Consider the following 15225-nt stretch of genomic DNA (forward strand, 5'->3'; position numbering starts at 1 on the left):
TGAGGTTTATTTACACGCCTTTTGTTTTTATTTAATGTGTGTGTTATGTTGTCTGAGGATAAATGTGGTTCAGTTTCATCATTTACGTTTAAACAGTAAAAGAATAAAATCATGAACAGCTCGGGTTTGATGCTCTTTGGGGTCAGTCACACTGAATGGAGACAGATTTCAGTGCATTTAGGTGAGTTTTGGTGCTTTGTAGTTTGTTACTGTCCACAAAAATTTTGTGTGGCTGCCACACATTTTCACGGCAGGTTCGTTTTTGTGGGTAAAATATGGCAGCGCACATTTTTTGTGCGTATGCATGCTTCACACATGTGTTTCCATTAACTGTTCTCTACTTACTAGCACAAAACCTCATAAAAAGGAGATAAAGTACCGTTTTTTGGTGTAGAGATGGGAAAACATGGGCCATTAATTAGAGATATGCCGATCGATTGGCCACCAATCAGAATGGGCCGATTTCCGTGAAAAAGTGTATGATAGGTGATCATCGATCACGGTCTCTTGTTGCCGATCACACAAACCGACCACCTTCTTCTCATTTCTCAGCCTGCCTGTGCAGCTGGTCTCCTCTTTCCTTCGCACTGCACAAGAACGCAGCAACAAATCCTAAGCGATGTGGAACTATAACGCACTGAGTGAATGGGGACGTTTGCTTGTTGTGGCGGAAAATTACCTCAGGGTCGGGAGTGAAGCACGTCAAAATGCAACAACACGACGAATCTAATACGACATAAAAACAATGCCATACTTGACAGAGTTTGGCTATATCAAGGCTCACTGCCGTAAAAAAAAAAAAAAGACATATGGAGCGATCAGATAGCAGGTAAAGCAGCGCACAGCCACAAACACTCACCCGGATTAAGCATGACGGTCAGAAAGCTAAACAAATAACCTGCAAAATTATTTAAGTCTTTGAGCTGCGATGTAAGATGCTGGTTCTGCTCTCACTGTTGAACCGCTGCTCCGCGCTACAGGTAGTAATATTTCACAGATGGAGCTTCGCTTCTGCTCCACCTGGTAGTGACTCTCACGTCGAACCTTTGCTTAAAGCTGCAGCATCTAACTTAAAAACATAAATTTTACATACGTATTAAAACTTTCGCTGTCCTAATATGAGACACATAATCTCTGAAAAAATAATCAATCTCCTCTCTGTTCTGCATAATTACTCCGCTCAATCAGAAACAGCCATTCAGAACTAGCAGTAATCAGCTAGCCGCCATGCTGTCAGGGAGTTTTCATTCAGTAACTCAGGATTGTTTATTGTAATGGAACCTGCATTTGCCTTTAAATGTTAAGTTTTATACGTGAATTTTTTGGCAATGTTGAGAGGTTTTATTTTGACTCTTTGCATCATTTAGCCTCTTCAAAGCCTTCATATGTTTTCAGCCTTAAAGATAGTATTACCGATAGCAATATTATTTGCACAACGCCTGTTTTGTGTTTTTCTTGGAAGAAGTTATTAAAAACAAGTTTTAGTCTAAATTAAGGTGAATTCATGGTTCCTTTTTCCACATAATGTAACCAGTAGTGCTTATGATTAAAAAGAAAAATTACTATGTGATCGGTATCGGTGATCGGCCGTGATCGGCCCTCATGAGTGATCGGAATCGGAATTGGCAGGAAGAAACCTGATTGGCACATCTCTACCGATAATCAATATTCAGCTTGTTGAAAAACCGCCAACATTGCTTCTCTGCTTTCTCATAAAAATATTCACAAACAGCAACAAGATGGAAATAAATAATGGCCCAGTTTCAGCCCAGTTTCACTTATTGATCACAAAATTTGGCTAACGTACTGATGCCGATATTGATGATGATATGTCCTCTTATCGGCTTAGGTCAGCTGCTGTTCCAACTAAGCTTTGGAGTAAATTTACAAATTTAACTATATTATATGAAAGCCCAAACAAGCCCTTTATTGCTTACAGTCATTTGCAAAACTATTCAAATTTTTCCAGATTTTGTCATGTTACAACATATTTCCATGTATTTTCATTGGAATGTTATGCGATAGGCTTCCTTTTACCAATGGCAACCTTCCTGTCACTCTACCAATAAAGTCCGGCCTTCCCATTAAACTCTGACCAGCTTAAAGAAAGTATTCCTCAATACTTTCACTGCCCCACTTTGCTTCACCATGGGGCTGGTATGTTCAGAAATATGCGTGGCCATTTTCCTTTCTGTTTTCTCATGACAAATTGAACAATACTCAGTAACTGCAGCATGTCCAGTAAAAATGTACACAAAACGTTGTTGATGTTCCACAAATGTTGAAAAAATTCAATTTTGCAATTGTGATATTTCCTCCTATGACTTTTAGTTGTCTCCTTTTTTGTTATTTGTGCCAGTGGCAACATCCGGTTGTTGATCACATGACTCGTGATGAGATTACAGTGTTTCCACTGCAGTTTTGCAAAAAAAGGCACAAAAGCTCTTAACAGTTTTGGCCGTAAGTTTTGATCCAGCCAAAAGGAAAAACCAACTCATTCTAGTGCCAAAAATGTTGTCGAAAAACTAGTTTTTCTGAAATGTCAAATTGCACAATCTGACCTTTCTGATGTCTTCATGATTGTTCAATAATGTTTTCCAACAAACCTGATTCCTTCACAGAACAGCTGAATTTATACTGAGATTAAATCTGACTAAGGAAGACAATCTTTACTAAAAAAGTGACTTTCACATTTTTATTGGTTCAAAGTTCAAAAATCATCTCTCAACTTTACAATTATGCATGACTTTTCATAGACTGTATCATCAAATCCTGGTAAGACACAGTAGCTATGTTTCCACTGACTATATAATTGAGCAATTTGGCAATTTGAAAATACATTTGTTTGATGGAAACACAGCAATTTAAAAACACCTCTCGTTTTTGGATAAAAATTTTGCACTAGCATCAAGTGGTTTTTTTGACCATATAGATTTTGGTTTATTTTGCAGAACTGCAATTAAAACACTTTTTTCACTACACATGATCAACAACCGGATGTTTCCACTGGCACAAACCACAAAAAAGAACACCAGGAGTAGTAGTTGGAGGATGATGGTGCGTCATGTTTTTTCATGACTTATCACATTAACACAAACTTATTCACGTGATTTTAATTTCGTTTCTCATTTAATGGAAACACCACAATTGCAAAATAGTGTTTTTCCAACATTAGTGGAAAATCAGCAAAGTTTTGCACACGTTTGTCATGGAAACACAGATAGTGATTTTTGTGACAAGATGTCGAAACCTTAAGGGGAGTGATTACTTTTGTAAGACACTGTTTGTCTTTCTGCAACATTACTTAAGAGCATTTTGAGCCCTGAACCAGAGAAGCTGGGCCATTTTTTTCCTGTATATAGAACAACAGGCTAGAGTGATCAACATGGCCCAGATGTTCTCTCTTTTTCTCATAAACACTTTCCACAAACATCTCTGTGAGCAATGTGCCGTTCAAAGTGCTGCAGGGCTGGTTTCGCTGAGGTTTGACAATAAAGCCAGAAACAAACCATATTTGTCATCTTGTGGCACGCGGTAACTACACACTCTCAATCCCTCACAGACCTCCTCATTTCAATGCAGGCTTTATGTGGGAGTCTAGCTTTCTCTGTAAAGGCAACCTTTGTGATTTTGAGTTGCTCAGATCGTCCCTGAAGGTGACCTCCAGGGGTGAGCTGCACGTTCCACACAAGTTTGCATTTAAAGGTGGAGGGGAGGATGCAACATGGCGGCTTCTGTCAGAAAGGATTTGCCGACTGGGAAATGAAGAAAACACAAAGCTCTCTCTCACTCAGTGAAAGAAAACCAGAGTTTTATCTACAGAGATGCTACGCTCGACAACAATGCTACCTCCAGATGAGTCTTGTTTTGAGAGAGTATTTGTTGAAACAAAAGATATCTGAAACCAAAACCCAAAAAACGCAACTCATGGTTTCATGCGTCACCTAGGACTGCAACTTTGAGAGGTCGCTGATACGCTCCTGATGGACGTTTAGTGTACATCCACTTCTGTTGCCCACTTTCACATGAAAAACATCACAGTAATCGTCACATACCTCCATTATTCTGTCGTGGATTTGAAGGCCTCCCTCCTTGTCCGCTGGACCTTTCTCGACAATCTTGGACACAAAGATCCCTTCATTTGAAGTGCCGTCATTGTCATCCTGTTGAGCAGATTGCAGTTATTTCCCCCATAAACAATAAAAAACGCAGTTCCCATTTGAAAAACCTGGCCAAAAAAAGCATTTAAAACCAATTTTTTAAAAGGAATTTTTGTCTTATAACGGCAAACATAAATGGAAGGAAAGCAATCCCATTAGCTAATATCATCAGCCCCAGATAAAAACTTTAATCTTGACAAAAACAACTGTCGCAAATTTTGAGTAGCTAATTTTGAAATAAGACAGGATTTAGTTCTTGAGTTGACAGAGATAGAAAATAAAGCTTACAGGCTAGCCAATTGGTTACAGGCTGGCCAATAATACAGAGTTACAAAAGCTTTTGAAGTCTCCACATTACCCATCTGTTAAATCTTTTTGGCTCTGAAAAAACAAAAAAATACAAAGAAAATATACTAATTAAAAATATACTAGAAAATATACTAAGATTATCACAACTACATATACAGCAAAAATTAGCATATGCGTCAAACCTTTTTAAGCTAAAGAGCTGTGACAGATTTAATTGTGTTGACAACATTTGATCAAACCTTACGTGGACTCTTCAGATCTGAGCACAGATGTTTTAAAAGTGGTTGGGATTAACAAAGCCTCTCTTTAGCATTATTTAGAATTAGACCAATTAAAAAATATGGCTCTTTTAAGAGTCTTTTAAAAATAACTCTTAAGCAGATATTAAGCATACTTCTCATTAGGCTCATGTTTCAGTGTTAAAAAAATTATAGTCTGATACAACTTCTAATATAAAATGTAGAAAATCACCATAATTAGAAGAAATACAGGCCTGAAAACATTACCCACATTACATTATTAGGTGTCTCACTTAGTGAAGTCACTGAAACAAAAAAAAACTTCTAATACTGACTCAATTATAATAATGAGTCAATATTATAATTTCTTAATCTGACTGGATATCAACCAGTCAGATTTTAGGCATGGGCAGGAACCTCACTGCATAACAACCTTGAGGGAAAACACTACCGTTTCAATATATCACTTTATGTTAAATTATGACAACATTATGTATACATTTTATACATTTTTTTTAATTAGAATTTTTCAAATGCTTATGATGCTGAATAATTTATTGGCCAATGATGGTGATTTTTCCTACTTATAGAGCATCTGGCAGCACACTAAGCTAATATTACCTAATTATAGACATGTAATTCTAACAAAACAGGATTATGTTATTAATAGTGCTGGGCAGTGCTCCTAGTGTTCACATCATGACCGTCAGCATCCTTCATGACCGGAAATGTAACCGTTAATCAGCAGTGCACCACAAGGAATGGGGAGGGGACGTTCTCCGAAGAAACAGCTACTGCAAATCCTTCAGATCAGGAACTTAAACCCATGGGAACAGAGTAATTTTGAAATGGTAATGTTTTATAAACCTCTTTAGACTCTGAAAAGTAACTATGTCATGCTTATTCCACACTAATTACAGGATATTTAAAACCAGGTTTATGTTGGTGTATCTTACAGATAAACTAGTTATCTAGAAGTATGAACTTTAAATGACAAACATTGGTTGGTTGGGAAGTAGAATATACTCATGGTCAAGACCAAAGAAAAGAATATTCACAAAATCAAAAAGAAATCTTGTTTGTGTGGTTTAAAAACTGAAGTGTGTTTCTAGGTAGATAAATTACCATTAATAATTTTCATATTAGCCAATATTATCAAGTCATATTTGATATTCAACACCAAACTTTCAATCTATCTTGTAAACTACGTCACAACCTTTAAGTTTTCAGAGTGTATTCATTGTTTAACCCTGGTTGTCAGTAAAAGCATTTGTCTTGGCATTAACTACTTCCTCATTCTAAGAACTTGCCCCTACACTACAGGCCTGAAAAAGTTGGCATGTTCATAAGGAAGGTTGCATCCAGCACAGCTGTGCTAACCCCCTCCCTCAACAGCCAGAGCAAAATCTGACTTAACAACCCCTCGTGGTAGTCTATCTGAAAACACATGAAACGTCCCACACACCTGCTGAGTTGTTGCAGCATGACCACACTTTAATGAGTTAACTATAGAAACCTCAGGGCAGGCAGTAATTAATGATAATTGCTCTTCAGGAAATGCAGTTTTATTCTACAAGGCTCTGCTGAGCATTTTTAACAAGTCTGCTCACCACAATTTTCCCAGACACCGTGAACAAACTACAGTGGTTAGCAAAAACATTTTCACACACACCCCTCAACTTTCTTCCCGTCTATCATGTGAAACCCCACAAGCCTCAACACATCACACTGGCATTTAATATGATAGACCAACACAAAGTGGTGTATACATGTGATGGGGAAGGAAAATGAAACATGGTTTTCATAATGTTACAAATATAAATCTGAAAAGTGTGGCATGCATTTGTATTTAGTTCCTTTGCACTGACACCTCTAAATAAAGAAAACTGAAGTATGTATACAACCTGAAACGTGCATGTTTCATATTTTCCATTAGCCACTTGAATTTCAAAATAATGGTAATTTTTCAAGATGGACGCCATTTATTTTCCACCATGGTCATCTTATTCATTAAATTTTAAAGAAATTGTTAGTTCTGAGTGGAGGTTGGGGTTGGTTTTCTCCTCTAGATGGAGTCCTGGAGACGGCTACACGGGGGACGTACCTGTTACGTCATCTACACACCGGTCGGCAATTACGCCCTCACCTGCAGCTTAAGAGAAGCGGTTTGCCAACACTTCGACGCCAGATTGTTGACTATTGATTGTACTCTCGTGGCACCCTAGCTCTCGTTGATTGCTGTGTCTTCCTAGTCTTGCTCTCAGAGTAATTCGACTTTTTTGATCTCTGTTTTTGCAGAACTTACCCGAGCATCCGGATCTGGACATCCCCTTCCCGTTCGCCCCTCGTGACGCTGGCGGAGGTTTCCCGCCAGATGCCCGAGTCCCCTCTGCAATCTGACCATTTAATTCATCTCCAACCCTCTCTCAAATTGGCAAACCGCCCGCTCAGACGCTCTCCAAGCCCTGGCTGACCTGTCAGTCCTCCAACGCCACCACACCAGCTCAAGTCAAGCTGCTGCTCCTTACTTCCGTTAAGGACTCAACGTTTCCTAGCAAACGCCCCCGAAAACCAAAGAAACGGAAACCCAGAATCTCTGACTCCCTCCTAGGTGTCACAAATACCACTACTCCCGTAAGTTCCTCCTTTACTCTCTGATGCAACGCAAATTTCCAACAAACCTCAAACTCTTCATTCTCCCAGTTTTTCTTAGTGTGCTGTTGGTGTTGCTGCCCGCTGCCCAAACCAGTTTTTCCCCTGCTCATAATAAACTTGTTAAACTTTTCTTGTGCTCCTGCCTGTGTTCTTGCATGTGGGTTAATCGTATCACACCCGACATGACGGAACAATCTGGCTAACCAATTAGCCCCGCAGACGCAATCAGGAGAACCCTGTCCGAACAACAAGCAACATTACAAACCCATGAATCTGTTTTACGCAAACTCCATGCTACTCGCGAGGAAACCAACCAGAAGTTAGAAAAGATTGCTAACATTTTACAGACTTCAATCCAACAGCCTTCCGAGTGAACGCCAGCTCCAGCTCCTGAACCATCCAGCCGGTCCATGTTTTCTGAGTTGAAAGGTTTGCCGCTTGAAAGGTTTGACGGAGAGCCCAGTAAATGCAGAGGCTTTCTGATGCAATGTTCTCTAGGCTTTAATCATTCTCTTTCGAGTTTTTCCCATGACGGTGCCAAAATAGCTTTTGTACTAACCGATCTGTCTGGGAAAGCATTGGATTGGGCTGAGGCAAAGTTCCCTAATCTGGCTAATTTTGGATGTACATTTGAGTTTCTGAAAGAGTTTTGTTATGATTCTGACAAGACAGCAAACTCACGTGACTTGTGGAACCTTAAACAAGGAAATAAGTTTGTGGCTGAGTTCGCTATTGATTTTCGTATGAAGGCAGCAGCATCTAGCTGAAATCAACCTGCTTTAAGGAGTGCATTTTTTCATGCCTTAAACAAAAGTATTAAAGACGAACTCGCAGTGTTGGATGATCCAGAAACCCTCGAAGATCTGATTAAATTAACGATCCGCCTTGATAACCGAATCCATTCCCATACCAAGGAAAGAGGTCAAAAACCTTTTAGCTCTACTTCCTTGGCTTCCGCCTCACCCGTCCCAGTTTTGCCGCCGTCCTCCAAACCGGAACCTATGCAGGTTGGACATACTCGCCTCACCCCCGAGGAACGCAACAGGCGTATATCCGTGCTGCTTTGTCTGTATTGTGGAACCCCTGGTCATTTCGTTGCCAACTGTCCTAAGAAGTTAAACTACCGTGCCCATCAGTAAGGGTGAGGAACCTGATGGGACAGAACGCTGAAAATAACATTTCTCACCTGACACTTCCTGCAGAATTATGTACGGAAAATGATCAAATCCCTCTGTCTGTTATGATAGACTCAGGTTGTGAGCGTTCTCTGATTGATTCAGAACTGGCTCATCAGTTAGCCCTAGAAACCATCCCATTATCCACACCTCTTTGTGTATCTGCTTTAAATGGTAAAGACTTGCCACCCATATGACTAAACCATTACTCCTTGTAATCACAGAGAACACTTTTCTTTTTTGCTTTCCCTTCTACAAACTCACCTATTTTGGGTTTCGATTGGTTGACTTTACATAATCCTCATATCTGCTTGTCTGGCAAGAGGATACAATCATGGTCTACCACTGTCACTCCACCTGCCTTTGTTCTGCTGTTCCCCCAGGTCCATCTCCGGCAGCGGGTCATGAAGTCGACCCACCAGATTTGTCAGCCATACCCTCCGAGTATCATGACCTGGCACAAGTATTTGGTAAAACCAAAGCATGTTCTCTTCCACCTCACCGCCCATGACTGCCCATATGACTGCTGTATTGATTTGAGGCCAGGAGCTCCATTACCGTCAAGCAGATTATATAACATATAACAACATATTGATTCCTGCATCAAGGAGTCACTCGCTGCAGGAATCATCCGCCATTCATCTTCACCTTTAGGTTTTTTCTTTGTTGGAAAGAAAGATGGCACACTCAGACCCTGCATAGATTCCCGAGGCTTGAACCAGATAGCTGTCAAGAATAAGTATCCTTTACCACTCCTGTCATCAGATTTTGAGCGGGTTCATGGAGCCACGGTATTCACCAAACTAGATTTACGCAAAGCTTATCATTTACTCCAAATTAGAGAGGGCGATGAGTGGAAAACTGCATTTAAGGCTCCAATGGGCCATTTTGAATATTTGGTTATGCCCTTTGGTCTGTCGAACGCTCCAGCATTTTTTCAAGCTTTGGTCAATGATGTGCTGAGAGATTTTTTGAACATCTTCGTGTTTGTCTATCTCGACGACATCCTCATTTACTCCAAGACCCTGGCTGAACACAAACAACATGTCCGCTCAGTTTTGCAACGTCTTCTAGACAATAAGCTGTAAGGCCGAGAAATGTGAATTTCACAAGCCTTCAGTCTCATTTCTGGGCTTTATCTTAGAGGGCGGACAGGTCAGGCCAACTGAAGAAAAGATCAAGGCTGTTTTGGATTGGCCCACTCCAGAAACTCGAAAACGGCTCCAAAGGTTCTTGGGTTTTGCTAACTTCTACCGTCGGTTCATCCGTAACTATAGTCAGACAGCTCAGCCTCTCACAGCACTCTCCTCCACTAAGATCCAGTTTCAGTGGTCCCCTGTTGCTGACGCTGCTTTTAGGAAGCTAAAGTCCTTGTTTTCCAAGGCCCCAGTCCTGATTCTGCCTGATCCTTCCAAACAATTTGTTGTTGAGGTAGATGCATCCGACACTGGGGTGGGAGCAGTCCTGTCCCAGGTGTTTGAGGTAGACAACAAGACTCATCCCTATGCCTTCTTTTCTCGCAGGTTGTCACCTTCTGAGCGCAATTATGATGTGGGGGATTGAAAGTTGTTGGCCATCAAGCTGGCCCTGGAGGAGTGGAGGCATTGGTTGGAGGGGGCTGATCATCCGTTGCTGGTCTGGATGGATCACAGGAACCTTTCTTACCTCCGCTCAGCCAGGAGACTTAATCCTCGCCAGTCCTGTTGGTCTCTTTTTTTCTCCAGATTCAATCTTTCCATTTCTTTCCGTCCAGGTTCTCGTAATGTCAAACCAGATGCCCTTTTCCGGTTACATTCTCCCGATGACTCGGACAAGACCCCGGCCCAGATACTTCCACCCAGCTGTAAGGTGGCCGCCGTGACCTGGGAGATTGAAGACATCATTAAACAGGCTCAACTGTCTGAACCACCTCCCGAGAACTGCCCTCTGAACAATATTTACGTTTCGTCGTCCGTCCGAGCCCGCTTCATTCATTGACAACATTCAGCCAAATTCTCTGGACACCCAGGTACAAGCCGCACCATTGCTTTAATTAATCGCAGGTTTTGGTGGCCTGCATAAGGTTGTGAAGGAGTTCGTTCAAGCATGCGTCATCTGCTCCCGTAACAAGTCATCCCATCAACCACCATCTGGTCTACCACAGCCTCTTCCCACTCCTAAACGCCCATGGTCGCACATAGCCATAGATTTTATCACCGGACTCCCACCATCTAAAGGTATGATCACCATTCTCACTATCATAGACCGTTTCTCCAAGTCCTGTCATTTAGTCGCCCTCAAGAAACTCCCCACAGCATTTCAGACTGCATTGCTGCAGGTTAAACATGTTTTCCTGCTTCATGGAACCCCAATTGAGATCTTATCAGATAGAGGGCCACAATTCATCCCTCAAGTGTGGAGACAATTCTGCACAGCAATCAATGCTAAGGTTTCATTAACGTCAGGATATCACCCCCAGTCAAACAGTCAGGTTGAGCGCCTCAACCAAGAACTCAAGTCTACTTTACGTTGTTACACCTCCACCAACCCGACTGATTGGAGTCAGTTTCTGCCTTGGGTGGAGTACTCCCATAATTGTCATGTTTCCCCTCTGGTTTGTCTCCGTTTGAAATTTCCATTGGGTACCAACCTCCTCTTCCCTCCTCTGACGAGTCTCTTATTTCAGTCACGTCAGTCCAACACCACATTCGCTGTTGTAAGAACATCTGGAGGATCGCTAACGACGCCCTCAATAGCACTTCCCTCCGCAATAAACTTTTTGCTGACCGAAGAAGGACTCCAGCACCCATCTACAGCCCGGGACAAGAGGTCTGGTTATCCACTAATAACCTTCCACTCAAATCCATGTCCAAAAAACTGTCTCCTAGGTTCATCGGTCCATTTAAGATAGAGTCCATTATCAGTCCATCCGCTGTCCGTCTTCATCTCCCGGCTCCATCCCACATTCCATCTTTCCCAGTCAAAACCTGTTCAGACCAGCACCTTGTGTTACAGGTCGATCGCGGAAAGGTTTTGAGTCGATCTCTGCAGGTGACAATCTCAGGACGCCGAGTCCAGCACTTCCTCCTCTGTAGGCTTATCAAAAATATTCACTAAGATCCTAAACGTTTGTAGCTTCATTAAAAAAGAATAATTATAAAAAGTCAACGAAACATGTTAAAATTAATAATCTCAGTAATTATTGTTTCAACAAAGTGTTGCGCAATTCTGTGCGTTTTGGTTCCATTAACAAAAAAAAAAAAAAAGAGAAAAAAAGACAACTCAAAGACCGACTGACGAGCAGAGCAGGAGTTTAAATTAGCTACTCAACCACCACTGTGTTCATGAGAGGCTTATTAATCGAGAAATAAATATCAAGCCTGGAAACCTGATATGTAATGGACTGAATGTTGTGTTTTTAATATAATCTTTGCTCAGCTTAAGCGCAGGTGGTTGCCACGGCAATGGGTGTGCTTAAACAACAACAAAAAAAAAAGAGAGAGAGGGCGGGGGGAGATAAAGAGGGTAGTAGTGGTTTTGAGTTGATCGTCTTTTCGGATTGTTTTACCTTTGTTTACCTTTGCTGTGGCTCATCACACCTGCTGTAGTTTCTGAACGTTCAATAAACGACAAACTTGAACTAATTACCTCGTTTGTTTGTGAGCATACGTCACAACATCAAATAGGACAAATATATTTCATTAAGTTTTAACAAACTCTACCGCGATAATTATGTGAAATTAAATTAATTATATCCCGACTTCAGAAGATTTGCCTTTACCCTTACTGGGCTCTTTGGTTCCTCCTATCAGTCTGTAGTTTCTCATATTGAGAAAAATCTAATTTCAGATCTACCATGACTGACTGACACCTGCTGGCGTCAGATTTGCAACCAGCTTCTGACTGAGAAACCAGTAAGCTGCTCGGAGTGTCAGAATCTCACTGAGGAAGAAACTGGATTAGGTTTTCTGTCACTTTATTATTTCTGCTATAACTGATGTATATTCACATATAAAATAAGTCGATTGAGTTTAATTTGCTATTTTTATGTCTTTGTATCATGAGGTAGATCTTAGGCGGCTGGTGAGAAAAAAAGTAGATCTTGGTCTAAAAAAGTTTGGGCATCCCTGAAATATACAAAACCTGTATATTTATCTCCCTACCAGAACCTTTTAAATATTGACAGTAGCTGGGAAAGTAAAACAATCTAAAATTAATTGCAGAAACCAGCACATTCCGTAAATAGGAACTCATCTGCAGAAAAAAACCTATGAATGGAAGGTGCAGCGGAGATATTTCCAACCCTTCACTCAGTAGAGCGTATGGCATTGTTAATGCCTTTTACCTCGTAGCCTGAAGGTAGGAAACAGTGGCTGTGAAAAGTTCAGCCAGGGATAAAAAGACCCCTTTTCTCTCTGTGCTTACCTCACCTCCAAAATCCCCTCAATTAAAGACAAAACAACTGCGGTCATAACTGTAACCCCATATTTAACTCCCATAAATGTAATTATAGTTCTTTTCATTTTTTTTCCCATGCCAAATCCGCTAAGCCCAAACCAATAAATAAACGCAATAAAACTTGGTGGTGCTGTCTAATTCTTCACAAGCTACAAAATGCTAAAGCCAAGCACCTGAACCCGCATCAGTAAGAGAAGGCTTGGCATTCTTCTACTCTAACATTCATTCCGGGTCACTGTGAGTCACCGGAGTGGCTGTTGTCAGTTTCTACCTACCGCACATGGCCTTCCTCCTACGATGTTAAAACCCAGAGATCCGCTCTCGCGGAGCAGGACAACTGTCACGCTCTTAGTGTTGTCTTCCTACAGAAAGACAGGAGAGAGAGACATGTGAGCTGGTCATTTTCTGGTCATTTGTAAATTTTGGTTGAGGCGTATATTTGGACAAATATTCCTCCTGCTCTTTATTTTTGGAAAGCTTTTATGATTTGTAACTGTGACAATGAGATTTGTTTTAAACAACTGAGTGGAGCAAGTTAGCTAATCTCAAATGCGCAAAGAGGCAGTATTGTGTAAAATCGACTTTTTTCACCTTTACATGACAGAAGGAATTATAATTTCCTTCTGTCATCAAAAGCAGACCTGAACTGTTGCTTTGATTCTTTCATGTATGTGTGAGAAGTCCTTTAACCTCCATGGCAACCATTCAGCCAATCAAAACACATGGGTGGACATAGGCTTCTGAGCTTCTGCCTCACAGTGCAACCCTCCTCCAGGACTCCCCCATTCAGCTCCTTCAGACTAGCCAGGAGCAATTAGCAAACACCTGGCAGACCTGCTGAGCTCATTATAGGAGCTATTTCTCAGAGCAATTCTGGTAAAACATTGTTAAGGAGTTAATAAATGAGCCATGTTGTGATGACTTACTTACTGATGGTAGTTTCAGAAAAAGCATGAGTTTCTTAAAGAGACAGAAGCCCAATTTCAAAACCTTAAATTACAAAGCCAATTTTTTTAAGTCAAATTTGATAAATGCAGCCTTCTTACAAAAACTGAAGGTAACATAATTACTTAATTATGCTCTAAAATGCCACTTTGCCTGGAAAATAAGTAATACTGTACTGCGTCTCCAAGCATTTTGCACAGCTGAATGGTTGCCACAGGAAATAAAGGATTTTTCAAAAACACATAAAAGAATAAGGCAACACTCCAGGTGTGTTTTTGATGAGAGAATAATTATAGCATGATGTAAAGCTAAAAAAACTTCTATTTTACATAATGATGCCCTGACAAGTAGTTTGTCTTATTTATCCATGCACACAAACAAACCTCCTGGTGCTATGTTTAATTCCTAACAGGAAGTCACGATCTGATTGGCTGACAGTTCTTTTGTGCTACACTACCCCCTGTGGGTTTTGCCTGTTTAAAACAGCACTCGGAGTCAAATTGGTACAGATTCGTGTAGATGAAAATTTTTCTGTAACAATCCTGAGTACAGGGGTGCCGCCAGGAATCTTGGGCCCCCTGACAAAAAATTAGATTGGGCCCTCCCTGTGCAGCTGCTGTTACAATTTTTTGAGTGTATTTGACCCATAAAAAGCGGCACAATTTTAACGGCTTGCAACTGCTTTGCTTTCTTTGGTTCAATACTAATAACTAGTACAATATTTACTGCTCATGAATTTTACATCCGACAGTCCACATACATGCAAATAGGTTTCTTAAATTTTTTCTATTAGTTTTAGCTTACTGAAATGTCTCTCCCCACAAGCAACAGTCAAAAGTAATGTGAAAAATACACATGAAGCAATCCAGACTTCTCAAAAAAATGCTATGTAGTTGCATTTTATTCAAGCTACAGGATATAACTTTAACAAAAAATATGTTTTCTCCATATTTGTTAAAGCTGTCACCATGTCGTGACAGTTGGTTATGAGACCGATAATCTGTGAAAACAATCAATCTCCTCCACCACCTCCCTGAACTACTATTGTAATGCAATGTTCTGGCCAAAAACAACCAATCATAACCAGTAGGACGTCTTAGTGATGTCAATCAACCTCATTCACTCACTGCTAAATGTGCTAATGGTGGAGAAACAACATATCATTACAGGAAAATTATCTGTCGTCATTGATAGCTATGCTAACTAGACAACAGACTATGCTAGCTCCAGCATAGGGATGAGTAGCTACATGAGATTGTGATTGACAGCACTAAAACTCTCCTGCCACTGACTGGTTGTTTCTAG

The 15225-nt window shown here is 40.7% G+C and overlaps 1 protein-coding gene across 5 annotated transcripts in view; it reads right to left on the minus strand.

Moving 5' to 3' along the window:
- pdzrn3b (PDZ domain containing RING finger 3b) overlaps nucleotides 1-15225 on the minus strand; it is a 208226-nt gene that overhangs the window by 171832 nt on the left and 21169 nt on the right. For 2 of the 5 annotated variants that reach the window (XM_008410600.3, XM_008410601.3), the window contains exons 2-3: nucleotides 13251-13337; nucleotides 4056-4163 (exon numbers count right to left, since the gene is read on the minus strand). In XM_008410600.3, the coding sequence (XP_008408822.1) occupies nucleotides 4056-4163; nucleotides 13251-13337 (195 nt within the window). Of the gene's footprint in view, nucleotides 1-4055; nucleotides 4164-13250; nucleotides 13338-15225 lie in introns of those variants that run through there. The other 3 variants (XM_008410602.3, XM_081607527.1, XM_017304940.2) reach the window with 2 other exon arrangements.

The sequence above is a fragment of the Poecilia reticulata genome, chromosome 5 (genome assembly GCF_904066995.2).
Source record: "Poecilia reticulata chromosome 5, P_reticulata-male-v2, whole genome shotgun sequence".
Taxonomy (NCBI): domain Eukaryota; kingdom Metazoa; phylum Chordata; class Actinopteri; order Cyprinodontiformes; family Poeciliidae; genus Poecilia; species Poecilia reticulata.